The sequence below is a fragment of the Leishmania martiniquensis genome, chromosome 28 (genome assembly GCF_017916325.1).
Source record: "Leishmania martiniquensis isolate LSCM1 chromosome 28, whole genome shotgun sequence".
NCBI classification, from domain to species: Eukaryota; Euglenozoa; class Kinetoplastea; order Trypanosomatida; family Trypanosomatidae; genus Leishmania; species Leishmania martiniquensis.
The window spans coordinates 25,598-41,779 of NC_090163.1; the positions used below are offsets into that span (position 1 = coordinate 25,598).

General features: G+C 55.8%; 5 protein-coding genes across 5 annotated transcripts; all 5 read left to right on the top strand.

The window, feature by feature from the left end:
• Positions 1 to 126: 126 nt before the first annotated feature.
• Positions 127 to 1,716, top strand: LSCM1_03018 (uncharacterized protein; the record flags this gene model as incomplete). Its single annotated transcript, XM_067320572.1, has 1 exon — positions 127 to 1,716. The coding sequence occupies one exon, from the start codon at positions 127 to 129 to the stop codon at positions 1,714 to 1,716; it is 1,590 nt and encodes a 529-aa protein (XP_067177182.1).
• Positions 1,717 to 2,321: 605 nt separating this feature from the next.
• Positions 2,322 to 8,504, top strand: LSCM1_03019 (uncharacterized protein; the record flags this gene model as incomplete). Its single annotated transcript, XM_067320573.1, has 1 exon — positions 2,322 to 8,504. One exon carries the CDS (start codon positions 2,322 to 2,324, stop codon positions 8,502 to 8,504), a length of 6,183 nt encoding a protein of 2,060 aa, XP_067177183.1.
• Positions 8,505 to 11,354: 2,850 nt separating this feature from the next.
• Positions 11,355 to 13,391, top strand: LSCM1_03020 (uncharacterized protein; the record flags this gene model as incomplete). The annotated part of the gene is made up of 1 exon (XM_067320574.1): positions 11,355 to 13,391. The coding sequence occupies one exon, from the start codon at positions 11,355 to 11,357 to the stop codon at positions 13,389 to 13,391; it is 2,037 nt and encodes a 678-aa protein (XP_067177184.1).
• A 980-nt stretch (positions 13,392 to 14,371) lies between these two features.
• On the top strand, positions 14,372 to 14,605 carry LSCM1_03021 (uncharacterized protein; the record flags this gene model as incomplete). The annotated part of the gene is made up of 1 exon (XM_067320575.1): positions 14,372 to 14,605. One exon carries the CDS (start codon positions 14,372 to 14,374, stop codon positions 14,603 to 14,605), a length of 234 nt encoding a protein of 77 aa, XP_067177185.1.
• Positions 14,606 to 15,552: 947 nt separating this feature from the next.
• Positions 15,553 to 16,170, top strand: LSCM1_03022 (uncharacterized protein; the record flags this gene model as incomplete). The annotated part of the gene is made up of 1 exon (XM_067320576.1): positions 15,553 to 16,170. One exon carries the CDS (start codon positions 15,553 to 15,555, stop codon positions 16,168 to 16,170), a length of 618 nt encoding a protein of 205 aa, XP_067177186.1.
• Positions 16,171 to 16,182: the final 12 nt, after the last annotated feature.

The window sequence follows — 16,182 nt, forward strand, 5'->3', positions numbered from 1 at the left end:
TCAAATGTTACGTGCTTGTAATGTTTCTCCACTACATGGGCTTTTTGACGGTGAAACGCTGCCTTTACACGAAAACGGATCCGCTTGCTGCGGCTGCATCACGTTCGTGCGACACTCAGGGTACATATGTCGATTCTTACAAGGCATGAACTCAGGCGATCCGCCTCTAGTATCGCGACTGAGCTCTGGTCTCCGGATGAACTGTACAACACCGACCCTGGGGTTGATGTTCTGCAACCAGCTTTGAAGCCGCTTGAGGTGGACGCTGATCGATTTTATGCGTTCCGTCTGTCACTACTGCTGGCGCCGTTCGAAGTTCTCGAAGACTACCGGGCACCACAGGGCGAGGGCACCGGACGTCGCGGCGATGACGGTGTTCTCGATGTGAGGTGCATAGAGATGCACTGGGACGGGCAGCCAGATTGCAGCACGATGGGCATCATCGCCGAGCAGTGTAAGACAACCTCGTGGTTCCGTTTCTCGAGCACACTCTGCAGCCGATCGTTTGTCGTCGATCGCTCCGCAGGGCATATACAGACACTCGTTGCGGCGCTGAGGTACTCCTTTCCCCATCTGCTTTTTCCAGCGGACTTGGAGATGAGGCAACCAGCGTGCAACGTGCTATTCGAGTTCATTGTGCACCACTGGTCGAGGCTCTCAGCGTATCTCCCTTTGCTGTACTTTCTTTTCGAAATCCATGAGCGAGCCTTCTTGGCGTTTTACAAGCAGCTCGGCATTCTGGTCCAGACTAGGAAGAGCAACGACATTGCTGCGTGCGACGTCCTTAAGCCAAAGAAGAGCGGCAAAATGTTCTCGTGGTTCTCGTCAAAGCCGAAGGAGGCTGAGCTCGGCGTGAACGAAAAGCTCCAGATGATCAATAACCTAAAGGCGATGCTGCCGCCGATGTTTGAGAAGCGGTACATGCTGGCTCTTGCAAATAGTGAGCAGTTTAACAGGATGCAGAATTTCTGTCGCAGGTACGTCGGCTCTCTGCAGGAAGAGGCATCTACGTATCAGACGCTTGCCGAAGCCTTTGCTACCCATCCGCTTACTTCGAGTCCTGTCGCTGGCTGGTACCCAACGAGCGCTCTCGAGCTGTTAGAAAAAGACAGCGCAGATTCAAAGCAGATAGCGACTTGTGTGCACCGGTTTGCGTTGCGCAAGAGCTCACTCACCGGCGAGCTTCTCCTTCCGGAACTCAAAGCCATCTCGCAGTGCGAGTTGGAGATCGGCGTCGTCTCAAGCTCACTTGTGACTTTCTTTGAGGATCTGATGATGCGCACAAATATGGTGAACGAAAATACGATGCAGTTGTCGGGAAAAATGCCCCTGCCAGCGGGCTGTGAGGCGTCCGTGCGGCCAGAGAGCTTGGCGAATGCCCGAGAAATTAACGGTAGATTCACGGTAGAGCTCTCTAGCAGGAACGAGGAGTTCGACGCGGAGGTGGCGCATGCAGAGGCGGTGATCAGGACGCGCATGAAGCGTCTTTGCATTCTTTGGGGTAATGCGGTGAAGGCGATAGCGTCTTGCGCGAGTGCAGAGTACTACGAAGAGTATTTGTGTTCTCTGGCTCCTCGACGGACGGACGATGCCACCGGTGACTGGTCTGCTTCTCACCCGCTCAAGAGGTGCCTCGGCGTGGAGGATGGAGTGGAGGAATCTGTGTGTACGGTCTATCGCAATGACGGCCAGGGGACGGTGACATGCGGGCCATGAGAGCGAAACAAGCAAACTATGCCCTTTTTTTTGTTTCTGGGTGAGTGCGTGCTGAGGCTGCTAGCGAGTTGTATTCTGCTTCTCTGTTCGCCTCTATCGTTTGATTCCATTGCTTTCAGCGCATGTAGGCGGTTCCCAAGGGGGAGGAGAGGCAGGGGGACTCGCGGCTCGTCATGGACGGAGCGACGGCAACACCACGGCGGGCACGGGTTCCCGTGTGTGGGGTGCGCATGAGCGCTGGGCGTCCGTTTTCTTCCACTGCACACCGCCTCTGGCTGGACTTTCTGGAGAAGGACTGGGGGTGGAGTAGAGGACTCGTGGCCCTTAGCAGCTTCATCGATTCTTCTTTCCTCCCTCATCAATGCCTAATATGCGTCAGTGCGCAGCTTTGGCATCAGCGCGCTCGTGACAGCAGCTAGTATCATTTGAGCTCCTTTTTTTCCTTTGCGTCGACATCTCTGCCACAACCGAAGTGCTCTACTCAATGATCAAAACTGGATGAATCGACTCAGAGTTTTTGAGTTGGGGATATCTCTGCTCCTGACACATGCACGCATACACAGGTGCCGCACATATTTCATGTACAGCACACCTTCCCTTTCGTAATGAGCCAATTGCCGCTTCCATCTGCGGATAGCAGTCCTATTTCTGGAAGTATCAGCTCATTACACAGCGTATCTACCTTGCATCAGGTGGCGCAGCTGTTGGTGGCTATAGAACATGCGGATGCCCCAGCGGTGCGATGCCTTCTGACGTCTTCCGCTCCTGGCCTGTGCGCTTGGTGTGCAGACGGAAACAGTCTTCTGCACAAAGCGTCCGAGAACGCCTCTCCGGATTGTCTGATTGAGCTGCTCCAGTCCCAGGTGAGGTTTGACTTTTCGCAGAACTTGCATGGAGAGACCCCGCTGCACATTGCTGCACGTTGCGCGCGAACGATTGTTTCCATATTGCTTCTTGTAGCCAAGCACGGTGCCGCTTGTGCGATGGATCGCAACGGAGATACCTTCCTGCATTGTTTGTTGCGCAACGAGAAGATCAGTCACCACCAGCTGCTGCTGCTAATGGAGGCGCTGCTCGTCCGTGCAGACGTCGCCAATCAGATCAATGTTGTCGGCTTTAGAGGAGCGACACTCTACGACGTAGCATGCCAATGGCGCGCCGGTAATGCCGCCTTGCTGGAGCTTTTGCTAAGACACGGCGCCGTTTCCGGGGCACTGCTGTTGCACGACCAGGCGACTAGTCTTGCCCTCATGGAAGAGGAGGAGCGCGGGATAGTGACGCATCTCGAACAAGCGTCGTTAGCGTCGCTTCGAGACGCTGAGGGGACAGAGCGCACACGTATTCGCCGTCAGAATCATAAGCGGCGAAAGCTGGCCGAAAAGGAGAGGCGGAGACGTCATGAGTGCTTGTCTAGGGAGGCGGTAGCGCGGGCGTTGCTCATGACAAAGGAGTCGAGATCTGCGAATCGCATCGCTCAGTATCGCGCGGCGCGAGCGTGCTGTATTGCCGCGGTGCAGCGCGTCGGGAGAGGGTTTCTAGCACGAAGAACTGCTCGCGCGCTGTTTCTCTGGAGAAACAATTTGCAGCTCCTTGCTGCAAAGAAGGCCCTCGCCGCCGCCACACCGGCCGCTGGGGCGGAGGCCACCGTTGAGAAGGCCACAGCTTTGGGTGTCATCGGGGACGATGAACTGCCAGCGCTGTTGTCGCCTTCTGGTCCGGACGAGGAGCCGCCTCGTACTCTGCCTGGAGCGCTTCTGGTGCACCTTCAGTCGATCGTGAGAATGCGTCGAGTGAGACGCCATTATCTTCACTTAAGACAGATGACGATCATCCTCCAGCGGGCGTGGCGGCGCCACCGTTCCAGGATTGCGAACCAACGTCAGCAAGCCGCCAACCTACTTCTTCGTGAGGTTCAGCGATACCAACTTGGCAAGGAATGCGGTACCGTCGTGCAGAGTCTGGCGCTGATGCGCATTCAGGCTATCCTGAGGGAAGGGACACGGCTCGTGACGCAGCTGGTCTGGCGAGAGAACTTTTGCAGCGCATTCCGCGAAATTGTTTTTCTGCAGAAACGTCGCATGCCGCCCCTGCCGGTGCGGCTCTCCCGTTTCCTGCGACTACAGCTGCTTGCCGCTAAGTTCGAGCGGTTTGTCTTACTGACGCAGTTTGTACTCAGTCTCTTTCTCCTCATTTACATGGGGATTGCACCGCGAACCAGTGCAGCGCAGGCGCGTGTCAAGGTTGACATAGCTCTTCTCTGTGTTGAGCTTGTAATAACATGCTGTCTGCCCTTTTGCTGGTGGCGTTTTTTCGACTTTGGGGTTGTTGTTACCGCGCTAATTTGCACGGCAGCTAGGAATTACGGCGGATCCATTGTGATTGCGCTCTTGACACTCAAGCTTCCGTTTGTGGTGCGCCAGTTTGCTCCGCGTCACCCGGGCACGTGCACCTATTGCCGCACGATTGAGTACTCAGCGGCCTACCTGCTGCTGTTCCTTCCGTTAGCCGTCGCGGGGACTGGCGCTACCGTGCGTAGCATCGCTCTGAATCATTTGTTGCTCACAAGTGAAGGGAATTGGGGTCGCGTTTTTCTGTATCTTCTCAGTACAGTGAGCCCACAGTACACCGGGCTGTTTCTCCTATCCGAGGCGAACGCGAAAGGGGGCGAGGAGACGCTGTTGCCATTGCGTACACAGCAGAGTCGCTACGCCCTACCTGACGGCAGTGTACTGGTGCGACTGCAAATACCACTTGTGCCGCTCATTGCGTTCCGTGCAGTCATGTGGCTGTACTGGTGGTTGGCGGTGGTCGCTGGTACGCACAACGCCATTCGGCATCACTATGACATTAGCGACGAGACGAAATTGAAGTCGAACAAGTATCGCCCCCGCAACGAGGGCAAGAAAGAGCTCTTCGACGCTCACCGCGCGGCGACCATCGAGGCTCTTGGACAGAAGGTCGACGGTGTGATGTGGGAGGACGACGTCCGATCGGCAAAGGAGGCCATTGAGGCCTCTCACTACGATCACAATACGAGCTTTATGGTACACCGCTTTGTGCGCCGCGTGCAAGACACGCTGGGCACGCAGGGGGGCCCCGTACTGAGCGGACAGATGCCGCAGCGGTTCTCACCGACGGCGAAGCCTTCGACAAAGGACGTTCCTAAGTGGGACTGCCGCAACGAGGATCCGCATTCACGTGGCACCTATGATATTGGTGTGGTGGAGACTGCGCTTGGAATGAGTGAGCGCAAGTGTGTTGGCGAGCGGTTCATTGAGCGGCAGTGGACCGGAGCGCTGCTCCGAAAGGAAATGAACTGGGTGCTCATTGGCATGCTCGTTATGGCATCAGTCAAGCCCAACCTCTACCCGATGGAGGCGGCGTTCAGCTGTGTCTTCGCGGTGGAGTTGGCAGTGTCGCTGTACTTCCTCCGGCTCGAGTTCATCTTGTCACACTACGTGCGTCTCATGCTTCGGCTGTTTTGCGTGGTTATCGGATTCGTACCCCCTGGCATCCCGTTTGTCGTCTTTCGAAGCCTGCGACTTGTCGAGGGTTGGTCGCTTCTGTTCAGCATTCCGGGCATGGTACGCTGGGGCATGATCTACCTCGTTACCTCGCTCCTCACCATATGGATGATCTCCTATGTGGCCGCCCTCCAGTTCCTCGCAGCTGCGCAGCTTGGGGTGCAACCCCTCGTGTGCTCGAGCAAAAGTGAGTGCCTGACAGTCTCGCTGAGGGAGCTCGTCCTGCCCGCCTTTACACCTGAACACATCGACCCCGTCTCGGAGGCCCCCGTGATGGCGATGCTCGTTGTTTTCACTCACTTCTGCTTTGTGCCGTTCCTGCTTGCTATAGCGCTGCACCCCCTTTTGCGCCTGTCTAACTTTATCGGGCGGTTCTTGCGTCTTGTGGTGCAAAGTCTTCACAAGGATGTCCTGGACTACCTGGAGAACTACCTGGAGGGCGCCTCGTGGTACGCCCACTGGGGTCTGAGGACGGAGCTCTCAGTAGGCGTCATTGTGCGGACGAAGATCTGGCTTGATGACTTGAGGCGCCGTTGCATGAGCACCTTCTGGGGCTTGCCACACAGCAGTAGCAGCACGGCTCCATACCTGAATAAACTGCAGAAGTCGTCCTCCACGGCACACCTTCCAGGGGCGAAGGAGGAGTGCACGGTACTAACGGAGCTCATCTGCAGTGGTGAGTTCGCCTCCTTGGAGGAGAACTACGCACAAGACCGCCTCAGGCAGCACACGATCGCACAGCTCCTGAGCCGGGCTGTCATCCGGAACCTGCACGTTCACTACTTGAACGCTGCTCTCACCTTCACATCCATAGCCTTTTTATGGGTTGCCGACGCATCACTAGACTGCGACAGCATCCTTATTGTCTTGTCTTGTGTGGTTCACTTGGTGAGCGCTGCGGTATCGCTCGTGTTGGTTCCGCGTGATTCGACGGCTCTCATGACGCTTGTTTCGATGTGCGCACTTGTCTGCGCTGTGGTCCTGGTGCTTGCTCCTGGCCGACGATTCAACAGCTACTACTGTGTACGATTCCTTTCACTGCTGCGCCTTGGACAGCTGCAGGTCTTTCCTTTCCACGAGACGAAACGGGTGGTAAAGATGTACATCAATTCGACAGTGAAGATCCTCTTCCCAGTTGCAGTGTTGGGCGGCGCTGCATACATAGCAGAGCTGCTTCGGGCGCAGGTGTTCATGGTTCGATTTCGGCCTCTGCCGTGGATGAACATCAACTGGAGTAACCCTGCTGAGGTGGAAGCGTTGCGATCCAACGTGTCCTTCCCGGATTTCCTGGCAGCCATGCCACGTAGCCACTCTTCGCGCCCAAACGTTAAGCAGACCTCTCAGCTCTTTGCCGCGTACTTCAGGAAAGATGCGTACATCTTTTTCTCCATTTACTGTTTTTGGGTGCTCCCTGGCATTTGCATTTCAACATGTCTCTCGTATCTCTTCTGGGTTGGCACAAACCTCAGAGACACGAGTCGGCTCATGGTGGACATGATCCCTCTGCTAGAGGATCCGATTACCATGTCTGGCTTCAGCTGGTACCAATGGCTCTACCGCTACGTAGGGAACGTGATTCTGGTGTGGAGCCTGGTGTTTGGCTGCATATTTAGCCCCGCCACCTCTGCAACTTCGGACGACCTTAGCTTCTTTTTGGGGTTTGAGGTGGCCTTCACTGTTTGCGGACTCGCTGAGCGAATCCTGTCGTGCTCCTTCACTGTGCACCGCTGCGGGCGCTCTAGCGTTAGCTGGCGGACACGCCAGGGCGACGCCAAGTACCCATACGTGCTCTTTGGTGACGGTGTTTTCCTCCTGTGCGAGGTGATTCAGCTTCTCTACTACTGTGTCGCTGTGGCGTTGTGCTCAACGCTCCTGGTGGAGCGCAACGGCTGTCTCATATCCCCACAAGAATACGCAAGCATGTTTATCGCAGCTCGCTTTGTATTTCTATTGCGTCTTCTGAGTCGCGAGTTTCTGCTGACGGTTCTGCGCAACATCTTCTCGATGTCTAGTGGCATTGCAGCCATCGTCGTCTACTTTGCCGCCTCCGCAAGTGCACTGGCAGACGTCTACGCAGCGGAAGCACGGACCAGATACACACCCGCCACGTGGCGTGCAGCGTTCGACGCGATATTGCGTCTCGCCTTCACTTCGGCCATCCCTGCCGATTTCGATGACTACTGGCAACCGTTCAACAGCACGCCCGTCGCGGCAGGGATGCGAAACAGCTCGATCACGCAGCGCTTCATTGCGGAAGACTACACAACTTCGCGTCTGGCTTTTGCGTTGGCTCTTATCGGGCAGGCAATCATGGCCAGCGTTGTAGGCCTTTTCGTCGGCTACATGACCGCAACCGTGCGCACGTTCTTCCTGCAGCCGCTACCGATGAAGGCCTCGTTGCTCTACCGAACACTGTGTGGTGGTCTGAAGGAGCTACTGAGGTTCGGCATGCGAAGTCATGACGACATGCGGCCCCAGACACGCCGCTGCATTCAGTCTCGCAAGTTCACGCGCATGTTCACGCCCAAGGGAATTCCGTCATGGCTATTGCCGCACGTGCTGGAGGAGCTGAATCTTTGCCGACCTGCGCGGCAGCGCCGGTTCATGTACGCTTTAATGAAGCTGCTGGAGTACATGCCGACGAGTGAGAAGCGGCAGGAGCGGGTGCGCGAGTACATGCATGCGTGGGACAGCTACCGCTGTGGCGGGCCAGCGCAACTTCTCTTCTCCAAGCTTCCTATTTATCCTCGCGCTTCGGTGTCGGAGGCGGCGCCAAACCCATACGGTGCGTTGTCTTCTTCGATAGCGATTCGGCGTGAGTGCTACATTGCTCCGCTTCGACTTGTGCAGGCGCTGGCGATCTTCGAGCTCGGGTTTCCGGCAGACTCGTCCGTGGGCTCGAAACTGTGGATGGATTTTTTCTCGGTTGTCCAAAAGATGCGAGGGGCCACACTGCTGCAGTCTCTGTGGCGGATGTACCGCGAGGAGAAGGCGTTCGAGGTGGACACAAGCCGCACGTTGTACGAGCGGGTCTTGATTGCTCACCTGCGACGCGGGTTCCGGAAGCAGAAGCTGCGCAGCAACATCCGATTTTTGAGCTTCTCCTCGTTTCAGGAGGCAATAAGGTACGAGCACAAAGTGTTCAATCCGAGCACTGCGCATTTCGACATGCTGAATCGGCTACGTGGTCATTTCAATGAACTCAGTGTTTCGCTCACCTTTTGGAAAGCGCGTCGCGATGCCGAGAGGAAGGGAACTGCCTAGTCCGCCGACCGCGCACCGTGACATGCCGGCAGAAGCAGACTGCGCTCATGCGGAGTGGAGTGGAGAATACCTACTTGCACAACATGCCACGGCATTGTTGTACGTCTTGCGCGATCAGCCGTGCGCATTTCACTCCCAGAATTCTTTTCTCACACATTGCTTGGGCCATTGATCCACTGCGATGCTATGAGGTTCGAACAGCGTTTTTTTTGTTTTGGGTTCCATTTTCAGCATGTGCGCACACGCACAGTCGCTTTGATTTTCTGCCCTTCATGTAGATTGCGTTTGCTCCGCCGCTGCCCCAGAAAGTATTTTATGAGCGGAATGTACTCGCTTTGCCTTAGGCATCACAGATGCCCGCTGATTGTACGACTGGCGTGTAGGGTTGTGCGCCGTCTCTTCTGCTGGGCTGCTGTCGGCAGGTTGCCTGGCGCGTGCGGCGACAAAAACGAAACGAGCACACCTTCAAGGTAGCACCGCTTTTTATTGTATGGATTCCACCTTCATGACACAGACGAATATGCATCTTATTCTTGTCGGCAATGCGACCCCCCACCCATTTCTTTTTTTTTGCCGACTCGCTGGCCAATCTGTCCATTTTGGGGTTCTGTTGCCTTTTACGCGTGCGGTTTCAAGGCGGTTTCCTGGAGGCGCCCCCGCTCCATACCGTTACAGAGTCACACTACGTTCATTCGTCGAGGGCTTCACAACCTTTTCGCGCTCGGTGACTCTGTACAGTCTCGGAGGGGAGGGCCACGCTGAGCGCTTGTGCGCTTCCTGGCTTTATCTAGAAGTGGTCGAAAAGCAAAGGGCGACAGAGCAAGTGAAGCAGTCGCGCCGATAGGAAGTGAGCGCACCGAGCTGGAAGCAACGGCATATACGAAAGAACTAGGATCGTGGAAGAGTTGCCCGTCAGACATTGTAGTCGGGGATGGTGACTCCGCATCCCAGCATCGTCTTCTACGATTCTGTGTTAATATGTGCTTCGAATATCACTCATTCGAGGATGCGCTTCTTCTTAGCCGGCAGGTCCGAGTCCCTCATGCGCGGCAGCGACGCGCAGCGTGCGGGTAGCGGCCATGATGCGTGAAGTAGCGAGCCACTCATGTGTCGCTTTGAAGACGCTAGGCGTTGCACGGCAGCTCAGTGTGCAAGCCGCCACGGATGCTGCCGTCGTTACTAGGGTCAACCTGAGAAGGGCACATACTTTATAGGAGGAATATCTAGCGCCCTCCCCACGCCCTCGGGGGGCATCTCTTCTCTATCGATTTCGCTGCACAGGCGTGGGTTTGGCATTTCGTAGTGGTCGCCCTTGATGCGATGGAGACTCATCGTGAACAGGGCGGCCGGCTAGGCGGTCAAAGGCCGGCGTTTTGCAGCCACACGAATGTGGCTCTCGCACATGCCGAACAGTGCTGTTTAAATGCGCACCTGCGACTGGGAGTGGGCTTCTGGTGTCACGCTGACCTGGGGCACGTGGCGTGTTAGCGACGGCAGCTTCGGCCGTAGAGCATGGTTCTGCTCCGCGCAGCGTATGCATATGGACGGAGGATGGCGATCCCGGTGTTTGGTGAGAAACTGATCGATTGGCGTGGATGACGAAACGCGCCTAGGCGGTGATGGGCGACACCACTGTGCTCTAGGCAGGTACCTCTGCCTCTACTCTTCCTCTGCTTTAATGGCCTCTCACGCGCTGGCGTATTTGTTTGGAGCGCGCGCCCTCTTTTCCATCTCCCTGAGTGTTAGCCTCGTGGGTGCTCAGTTGCGTTTATTGACCAACAGGCTTTCCCTGCCTGCACCAGATCCTTGAGCTCAAGGTTCCTTTTTTATGTACAACTGGAGTGATCGCTACTGACAGCATAGGAAAGACGTCTGGTGCACGCCATTAGCGGTTTCTTAGCGCCAGTGTCGGTGTGTGGGAGGGAGCACGCGAATCTGAGCTCAAGTCCCATGGGCTTTGGTCCTCATGTGGTTGCTAAGGGATGCGTTCGCGAAACGGCGTGGAAACAGCAAGCGCGGCGGCCTTGGCGATGTACATGTGGCGTTCTTCTGGACGTCTCGTGCTTGTGCTCCTCTACATTTTCTTCGACTTGTTGTTCCACCCATTTCTCCGTGCTTGCCGGCTACTTCGGCTGCCTATCGTCTATTGTGGTGTTTTTCTTGTGCTGTCTCACACAAAGGGGCGCTACCGCTGAATGCAGCAGCACCTCACACACACACACACAGAACAACAACAGAGAAGGTCATACTCGTTTAAAAGGTTGCATTACCTTTCCTATTTTTTGGGATTCTCGTCTTTACCTTAGTAGAAGGAGGACTGCACTGCTGAGCTCACGCATCGTGTTTTCTGCCCCTTCTCTCTCGTTGCGCTCTGCGACGATCTGGACCTTTAGCGACCGTTCGTCTCCGCAGGCAGAGCTTTACCTTTGGCGAGCTCCTTCCCACAGCCTCTTTTTTTTTTCATTGTCGTCTGGCATGTTACCGCCACAAACAAAAAGTGAAACACGAGCGCTCCCCCAACGGCCGGACCCTCGTTCGATAAGGGGGCACGGGCCCCACAGCCACAAACACATACCGAGCGACGCGGAGCAGACACTCTCCCTTTCGCGTATATATATATATATATTGGTCTACCTTCGCCGCACCTGTGACTGTCTATACTGCTTTTATTGTCTTTGTTCATCTCTTTCGCTGCCTTCATTCCGCTACCTATTATCCCCTCAGTTCAATCGCTGGCCAGGCGACTGTCTCTCCGCCGACTGACTTTGAGCTTGTTGTATCGGCACGGCGATTTCTTATGCTTTAGCCCCCCCCTTTTCTGCTTCGTTCCAGCGCGCGAGGGAGTCGACTATGGGAGCTGGTGCTTCTCGTCAACAGCGTCGGAGGAGGAGGCCCTCCATGCTCGCGGAAAATCCGCGCCCAAGGCCACTGCCCACCGAGACGGTCTCGACTGCAGGCAAGCGCCTTGAGATTCTTGGGCAATACAATAATGTCTCTTCGGCGAGCGATGCCACGCCGCACTCGCGCAGGCGAGAGTGGGGCTCTGGAGACACGGGGGGTCGCTCGAGTGAGCTCGAAGATGACATGCAGCGTCTGGGCAGCCTACAGGACGGCCACGTAGGGCCGTGTGAGCAGGTTTTCCACGACGCGCTTGTGAATGCCGCCCACCAGCTGCGGGCCCGCCAGCACGATAGTTGTGCGAGCATATCAAAAGTGGAGGTGGAGGCCCTCATGCTTCTCACTCGAGAGCTAGAGAACCTCAAGCAGATGATGAAGTGCTCGGTGTTCACGGTGGAAGGAACGTGGAAGATCTTGGAGAAGGAGGGCATGGTGGAGCGCTTTGGTCAGCAGTTGTACGACGAGCTTCTCACTCAAAATCCGCGTCTGCGCGTTCACTTCTACGGCGTCAACCTTGAAGAGCAGTCCAATGCGTTGCTGCGGATGGTCGGCACGGCCGTGCACTTCTACGAAAAACCGCAGGTGACGGTCGAAATGTTGACGAAGGCTGGAGCACGCCACCGTGGCTACGGCGTCAACGGAAAAATCTTCGTGGAAATGCGCGACGCCTTCTTCAAGGTATTTCCCAAGTTTGTCGGCACCGACGTCTTTCAGGCTTCAGAGGAGGAGTGGCAGAAATTCTGGAAGCGTGTCCTAGATCTGATGATGAAGGGAAGCGAGAGCCCTGAAGGCGAGCGATACGGTAAGGTGTACGAGGAGCAGACTCGCAGTAAGATACAGTCCGACTTCAAGCTCATCTCGATGCGGCAAAGGGAATGTGACACGCGGCACCAATTCATAAGTGTCATGTACGGCAAGGCCATCGATCTGTACGGCGACTTATCAAAGTTCGAAGTGCTGAAGGATCTGCGCGCGAGAGAACGCGTCTTCGAGTCATTAGTTGACCTCATCAGCAATATTCACGATAAGAAGTACTCGCAAGAGTACATGCGCGAGCTTGGCCGACGGTACACAGTCTACAATGTCACTGTCGAGGGCCTACAATCGTTCGCCGAGCCATTCTTGTTCACATGCCGTCATTTTTTGGAGGACGAGTGGGACGCTGCGGTCGAATCGCGTTTTTTGTGGTTGTTTGAATATATTGTCGTTGGTGTTTCGGCTGGCATGTCGAGTGACATCAAGACCGCTGAGGACCTACGCGCCGCTAGCAGCAGCGTTTCTTTCGGGCTCATCGTTACCGACATTGAGGCGAAAACGACATTGTGGAGGACACAGCCGGAGGCAATGAGCCTTGCGGTGAAGAATTATCAAGCAATTGTCCGGCACCTCATCGCTGAGTACGGAGCGTATGAGGTCAAGGCAGTGGACGACTCCTTCACCATTGTCACCACGGACGTGCTAGTGGCCGTGAAGCTGTCGTTGTCCATCCAGCTAGAACTGATGCGAATGGCGCCCGTTGCAGAAGGATTTTCCATGGTTGGCGACACTGAGGGCCGCGGTGATGCGCGGGCCTGGGATGACCATACGCTGCGAGTGCGAATCGGCGTCGAACACTGCACAGATGCCAGGGCCGCTTATGATCCCGTTCATCGACGCTACGAATACTACGGGCGGAGCGTGAATCGCGGCGCCTGCATCGGGTCTGCGGCTAGTGGAGGGCAAATTTTGCTGTCTCGGGAGAGTTACCAGCATCTGAAGTGCATCCCGGAATTCCGCGGCGAGCCCTGCCCGCACTCTCTGCGCAGCATTGAGCTTACCAACTCTTCCCCTACGACTGATAGCCGTGGCTTGGACCACTTTATAGCAGTGAGCGATGCAGGTCTGGTTTCTTTTAAAGGCTTAGGTGAGTCGGTGCATCTCGTCTCGCTAGTGCCGCGCTGTCTTGCTGGGCGGCAGTTTGTCGAAAGAGTTGCCAACGCATCTCCTTAGCGTGGTGTCCACGCTTCGACCAGTGGTCTTCTCGACTGCCTTTTAGCTTAGCAACTCTCTTTCTCTGGCTTCTGCTGCCTTTTTGTCGTGCTTGGCAACCAGGAACGCCTTAGCAAGGGCTTAACGGCTGCAAGACTCTGTCTTCTTCCCTTATCCACTCCTTGCCTGGGGAGCACGCTACGCACCCTTCTTTTTTTTCTCTTACTAGAGGCCGATCCACTTCTGGCGGTGGCAGGACCGAGCACGTATGACGCAGGGGCGCCGGTGCGATGTAGCGCTGCCGATGTCGGCGCGGCTGCGAGGCATCGCGTGAAGCGGTGCGTGTGTGCGTGGGTAGGTGGGTAGGTGGCGCTTGAGGCAGAGGCCGCGCACGGGCAGCGACGCCGGCGCACCCACTGCCACGCGCGTCTGCACGCCTCCTTTGGCACCCCACGCGGCGCTGGTGCCCGTGTGTTGTGCGAGACGGGCCGAGCCCGGCCGTGTGCTGTGTGGCCGCAGGAATTCTCGGAAAGTGGGAAATGCCTTCTTTTTTTTCTTCCAGGCCGATTCCCTTGAGTGGAAGAGGGAAAAAGGGAAAAAGTAACAGTGAAGAGGAGGCTGGGCTATGTATATGCCAGCAAGCCAGCGACGCATCCTCAGCGACAATGCCTAAACGGACCGGCGGCTGGTTTGTGCACGGATGGCTGTAGAGTCTGCGGCGTAGTTCGCTGCGTTGGATGGTTTGTTTTTGCAAGACGTACCTCTAGCATCCGCTCACCATCATATCGCTGACAGTTGAAGTGACGCATGTGCTTGACGACCTGTAAAATCCCAACCTTCACTCGACGTCTTTCTCTTTTTTTTTCTTCCACCAATCCCTCCTGCATCTCGGGTTTCGCGGAGTGGTGTACTCGGCCGATGAGGGTATTGCCCACATACACTCGCGTACCCTTTCCTGTTTCTGCCGAAGTCTGCGACGCGCTACAGTCTCGGGAAAGAAGATGAAGGCGCCGTACCGGTCAACGTGGCGGGTGTACCTTCCAGGTTTGTTTGTGATGTCGATATTCAGCATCGTGGTGTATTTTAGTCGCACGCGTGCCAACGTTGTCAAGTACGGTTACGATTTCGTACCCATTTACTCTGAGGACGGTAAGCTCGAGGGGTTCACACATCCTGTGCTGGTTGAGGCAGGCAATCAGTATCGTGAGAAGGAGGAACAACGAAGTGTGCGATGACAGCTTTTTATTGAGCGCACGTTCTGCCGTGTGCGCGTGAGATTAGATGTGGCGGATATCGGGCAAGGGAAAGAGGAGAGGATTCGGTGCACATGTCTCCACTGGCGCTGTGCGGCAATCGTTTCTGGTGTGTTCTCGCGTGTGTCTCTCGAAAAAAGTTTTCCCTTTTGCTTTAGAGTGAACTGTCGCTCTTTTGCGGAGTCGCACAGATATCCTCGGGTTGAAGGAAGACGATTTGCCCACCTCCTCAGTGCTGCTTATTGTCCTTCAGATTCTGTCCCCGTTGGTGGGCAGAACTGCGTGCGCCGGCACCATGGGTACATGCTCATAGGTGATAAACATAGAAGGAGCAAGAAGGCTCATTTACGTGCCTTCTCGGACGCGGAAGGCTTGATGGGGGCCATGGAACGGCAACCGCACCAAATCCGCGCGTCGCACCCAGCTTGCAGCGTTCAATTGACGGCGGGCGGGCGGGGGGATATTTTCCCTATGATGTCTATAACTGTGGGCGCTGCGTTGTACTATATGCTGCATTCCTTGAAGGCACGTAGCCAGAGAGCTCTCCCTGTTGTTCTTCACCATTTTTCGTGGCAAACGCCTTTTTCCTCACGGACACTGTCCTTTCTGTGCGTCTCTCTGTGTGTGCACCCACGCCTGCACACTGTTCGCGTGATCGATTTGATCCCATGCGCGCGCCGGCACATGGCTCATCTGAGCATGTGTCTCAGGAGTAGCAAAGAATCCCCTTTGATTTTTTAGTGACCTTTGACTGCACCATCATCGCCTTGTAGCCGTGGGTTCGCTTTGTGTGTTGTTCTTGCTTCTCGCGTCTTGCTCTGTGAGGCCCTTGAACCTCACCTTTCAAGCCCTCTTGCCATCCCTTTTCGGTGCTCTTATTCACCTTCCTTTTAGGCAAACACTTTACCTCTGCAGCAAGATACCGAAAGATGTCTATTATGTTATACAGCGGCGGCTCGGTGCTGGCCATGGCAGGGAAGGAGTGCTTCGTCATTATCTCTGATAGACGCCTCGGTGAGCAGCTGAAGACCATCTCTATGGAGGTCCCCAAGCTGCATGTTGTAAACGAAAGTGTCGTGTATGGCCTCACGGGTCTGCGCACAGATCAGCAAACCTTTGCGAACAAGGTTGAGTTTCGCACCAAGATGTACAGGCTGCGCGAGGAGCGGGATATAACTGGTAAGGCGTTTGCTGCAATGATAGCATCTATGCTATACGAAGCGCGCTTCGGACCCTGGTTTGTGGAACCGGTGATCGGCAGCATAGATAAGTCGACAGGTGAGGTGTACCTTTGCGCCACCGACCTCATCGGCGCTCCATGCGAGCCGGAAGACTACGTGTGTGCTGGCACCGCTGCTGAGAGCTTGCACGGCATGTGCGAGTCTCTCTGGCGCCCGGGCATGTCCCCGGAGGAGGTCTTCGAGGCTGCCGCGCAGGCGATGCTTTCGGCGTGCGATCGTGACAGTCTTTCTGGTTATGGCGCGGTGGCCATGATTGTGACGAAGGATAAAATTACGACACGCCTCATCAAGGGCCGGAAGGACTAACGGCCACGCTAC